Source organism: Macrobrachium rosenbergii, chromosome 14 (assembly GCF_040412425.1).
Source record: "Macrobrachium rosenbergii isolate ZJJX-2024 chromosome 14, ASM4041242v1, whole genome shotgun sequence".
In the NCBI taxonomy this organism is placed as follows: domain Eukaryota; kingdom Metazoa; phylum Arthropoda; class Malacostraca; order Decapoda; family Palaemonidae; genus Macrobrachium; species Macrobrachium rosenbergii.
This window is the reverse complement of record NC_089754.1, coordinates 13,085,303-13,090,302: the sequence shown is the minus strand read 5'-3', so window position 1 is coordinate 13,090,302 and position 5,000 is coordinate 13,085,303. Positions and strand designations below refer to the sequence as shown.

Here is a 5,000-nt window from a genome sequence, read left to right as displayed (position 1 = left end):
AAGAATACGTAACACTGGAGATATACCTAAAACTATTTTCATGGCTTGCATCTCTATTATGATCTATGCTACTCAACTTTATCTTTCTGCAGGAGGATCAGATAATGTGTGGCTCTTAGGAGAACCAGGACATGAACTGCATACTGAGTGGTAAGGTGAATGTTAGAATATGGACTTCCTGTGATCATAAAACTGTCAAGAAAACTGCTGAATGATATCCCTGGTAATGTAATGTTTTAACAACAGCAGCCAGGGGAGAAGTGAGAGAGGTTCCAGCCTGCAGATCTAAGAAGCCATCAATTTTGAAAGACAAGGAGCACGACCTAAAATTTCAAGCAACAGATGAAGTACAGTCTAACAATGAATCTCTCCACTTGAAAATTATATAATTAAGATCAGTCGAAAGTTGCAGTTGCAAAACAAAAGAGTATTCTTTCCACAACATATGATCCTCTTCTTTTAAAAGTTCTTCCCCAGTGCTAGACATGGGTTTAGTAGAGAGAGTAATGGTAGAGTGATCCAACCCAGACATTTTTGGCTGCAATGAAGTGAGCCTGTCCTTCTTGTAAATGAGGAAAGGGTTCAAAAACTGAATACATTTACTCAAAAACTTTAAACAGATTGACTATGTACAACCGACTCTGAGACTATGCATCTAGGTACAGTTAAGAATAAATTTGCCTTTAGCATCCATTGTGATTACTGTGCAAGCTTGATGACCCTGCTCATTTTAGTTTTCATTATCTAAATTTTTTCAATGCTTCAAGAGAATGTACCACTGGGGTCTGTTCCAGAGACTGGGGCTGTCTGAAAGCTCTCAAGTAAGCAATTGTTTTCATTTATGAATGCCAGGAACCCCTTCCAGAATTCTTGTCTTATGAGATTCTAATATGTAAATGTTAAGGAAAACATGCTTGTATTTGTGCATATATAAATAACAATAATTGACAAACCAACTCTCTGACATAGTCCTTAAACCTAAAAATTATTCTTATGGTTATTGCTCTTCTGAATTTCCTTACATTGTATAGCTTCAGAACTAATATTCTATGAGTACTTGAAAACCAAGACCTAATGACTCTTCCAAGTAACATATAATTTCAATTTGATAATCATAAAAAAATGCAATGCGTATCATACAGTATCATGATATTCAAATAAACACATTCACATAAATAAAAATAAAGGACTAACCTGGAATCAGGTCCAACAGAGCAAATGTGAAACACGACACATCCAGTCTCAATGTCTGCATACAGTCCACCAGGTACTTTGTCGTGGCATTGGAAGCTGGTCTCAGGGAATACAAATGAAGTTTGCGTTGTCGTTGGGAAGTCCGTAGCACTGGTCGCTCCCTCAGAAACCCTGTGAACACTGTCAGGTGGTAGTTCAGCGGTCAGAATTACTGGAGGTAGTGGAGTTGGGTCACTAAAGGAAAAAGGGTCCTTTAAATCAAAAGGTTCATTATTAAAAGACAAAGTCTCATCGAATGTGTCACGTGCTGCTTGTTGACGAGAATCTTTGATTCTTGTACGAGGAATGCTTTGATTGGGTCTATTTCTTAATGGCTGAGGAGGGCGTTTTGGCTCAACAAAAGAGACATGACTAGAATGTAATGGAGTACTTTTTACAATTGGACTGTCTTGCTGAGATTGTACTTGAAGACTTGACTGGTCAGTTATTGATGCATCTACCAGTTGCCTAAATCTTGAAAGGGCTGGTCTATGACTTTGTTGTGTTGCTATATTTTGTTCTGGTATCCTACTCTGTTGTCTAACCCTATTATTCTGCCTACTCCTTATAGGTGTAGCTCTTTGCCTGCCTATGGTGTTCCCTACATTACTATTGCGTGTGACAGTTACAGTTCTTAATGGATTATCTCTGAGAGAACTAGATGCTTCAGTGGCGGTTTGAGATTCAAACCTCTTGCGACCTCTGGAGGTTCTCCTGGAAGATGGTTCTGTGAAAGCAACAGGCTGGTTATTATTTCTTTGAACTGGTGTATTCTGTAGCTCATCTAAAGGTTGTGTGACTGTGTCGGACATTTCAGTGACAGAAAATACTCGATTAGTTCGAAAAGTTCGGCCTCTGCCTGTCGACGTCGTTTGTCGTTTTCGTCGAGAACTAATTATGGAGTGGTCATTAAAGTTAGTACCAGAGGAACTTTGAGAGAAGGAAAGCCTGGGAATATCTTCAAAGTCAGCAGGTGTCCTGGATGCAACAGGAGATGGGGATGTGGGATTTAGAGCATCAAAATGCTGCCCAGAACTCTGAGCTTGAGCTGCAAGCCGTAGCAAGGATGGACGGAGATGGGGTGCAGGCAGGTCTATTCCTCCCTGGTTAAGGGAGATCTGAACGAGGGGTGTTTCAATACGCACACGGGAGGAGGCAGACACTGATGTGGAGGTCCTGCTGACTGTGAAAGGCAGGGGTGGGATAGAATAAGCTGCAGTGACGGAGGAAGAGGTGGAGGTTGACATCCGAGAAGTGGTAGAGGCAGAGGAGGCAGTGACTCCTGGTGGAATAACTGGGGGTGGGGGAGAACTGATGGGGATCGACTGAGATGGAAGAGAAGGTGGAGGGGCAGCAACGGAGGAAGTGGAAGAAGGATTAGCCGGTGCAGAAGAAGGGCCATTCGAAGTGTCAGTAGAAGCAGGAGGTGAGATTGTAGCTGCAAGGAGGGCAACAGATGGGTCCAGAACCTGAACTGTTGCAGCGCTGGAGGTAGCCGCTGTATCTCTGAAGAAGGGGATAACAGTCAATGAAAGTGAACAGTAGGGAATGTAGTTAACAGCTAGACAATGATTATGTACTGTATGCCTAAACACAGTAAGACATTACCTCAATGTAGAAAAGCAAAGATCTATTAGGTTTCACATAAAAGCAAGCAATGGGACTGGTTTATGAACAATAAATGGATAAGTATCAAAGTATGAATATATTCCATAATATTCTATAAAAGCCAAAGATAAATAAGGTTGTGAGCTGAAGTAAAAGAGCTTCTCCTCTCAGGCATACTGTACTGAACACAAACAAAAGAAATGTCCATCATCCAGGCCCTTATTCAGAAGTTAGTTCCTTCTTAATAAAAATGTTTTTCAACAAGCCAAAACAACTCCCAAATATATGAGATTTTTCATGCTTTCATCTTTACCATAAAATACACCATATGCTACAAACTATCATGAATTCATGGTTAATAACCTTTTAATGGTTCTCTTCCTTCTCTAACCTTCCTCTGAGGGAATAATTATACATACAGTAATCCACTTTTAACATTAATGAGTTAAAAAACCTTTGTGAAGCTTCAAGGTAATAGAGTATCCAAGAAAAAGTTACCAACACATTTCACCACAAATAATATCTGCAATGGATGAGTTCTGACGAAATGGTGAAGGTTCCAAAGAAATTCAACTCTTACTCGCAAGAAAAATTAAATGCTAAACTGAATGTGATTTAACAGCGTACATTACTTTGTTTCTTGAAGTCTAATATAAAACGTACCAATCATTTCAAAGTAGATGATAAACTGTTCTATCTTACAAAGCAGGTCATGTTAATCTTTGCATAACTTACATGTAACCATAAAAACTATACTGTCACAAAATTTAATGCTATTAAATTACTGAACAAGATCCAAAGTAGAGCACACCTGACATACAATAATACCATGCTAAACAGTATTGAAACATGCACTAATCTGACATAACAGTTAAAGATTATTCAAAGGGAAGGAAAGAGAAGCAATTATAAGAAAACTATTAACCATTAGTAATCATTTTATGATAAAGAGTATTCTAATGAAGGCATGAATGCCAAAAAATCTCAGGGGCTTTGGCGCTGAACACAAAAAGAGGACAAGCTGGTGGTGGAAGCCCACTTTACACATGAAATAATTGCAAATGGAAGGAAGATTGACATCATAATCCATTTGGAAAGCTTACTGCAAGTAATAAGTAAGTTAAAAATATCTTTATTCATAAATAAAGGAGAAGGGAAAAAAATTTATATCTTAAAAATATTAAAGCATAAAAATATTGAATGGTTAATTTGAAAGTGGTTTTTTTTACACAACATACAGTAAAGCATATGTGAATAGTGAACTAATGAATTACAAAACCTTGAAAGAAAATGCCATGATGCTTAAAAAGGAAAGCTGAGAAATCTAAAATTCATATTGATACAGTGTTCATTCAATTGGTCTAATAAACCTCCCACTTCCCCAAATGTGCAAGCGAAGGTCTCATTAGTTACAATAGCCACTGAAAACTGATTAAGAAATAAAAGAATTGACACCTAAATAAGCTTTATCATAGAGGCAAAACCATACTTGTTAAGGTGAGAGGCTTGTGTACAGTAAGAACTGAAAGAAAAGCTGCAAACTCAAATTAAATACACTTTAAAACAGCTTCACAACTAAAAATAGTTATGCAATAAACCCTCAGCTTTTGTGCAAAAGCATTCTGCCCTGATGTCTTAAAGTTCCATACAACGTCATTTAATGTGGGACTCCCACTGCAGCCTTTAGAAGCATTCATTTTTTCTCATCAAACCTTTATCAACAGTCACCTTTGTTCTCTACTACTTCACCTAACTGCACAGTGTTCTTTACTTGTATTCCTCTATTGTACAAATAAGGTTTTTAAATAACCTTAATTCATTATAAATTTAACAACTGTCTTCTTTCTTACAAAACCCAGGCAAGTCTACATTCACAATGTACCTGCTTACAGTAAGTCGATCCATTATTATTTTGTTTTACTCTTTAAATCTCTAGAGGCCAATTATTTGAAAAAGCATGAAGAAGGTACATGGCTTAATAGTTAACTGTACAGTCCCCTCTAAGAGTTCCTACCTTGCAGAACTATTCCCTTTCTCTAAAATAAAGTTGAGAGTGAGAATGGAGATAATGTACAGTATTTAAATATTGTAAAAAAGTTTTCCAATTTGAGTTTTCATCTTATGGTGACAATGTAAAAATATGCCCATATTTACTTCTA

The 5,000-nt window shown here is 37.5% G+C and overlaps 1 protein-coding gene across 1 annotated transcript in view; it reads right to left on the bottom strand.

Moving 5' to 3' along the window:
* LOC136845721 (mucin-2-like) overlaps nt 1-5,000 on the bottom strand; it is a 202,351-nt gene that overhangs the window by 25,930 nt on the left and 171,421 nt on the right. The window contains 1 exon segment of the mRNA XM_067115922.1: nt 1,195-2,739. Within this exon segment, the coding sequence (XP_066972023.1) occupies nt 1,195-2,739 (1,545 nt within the window).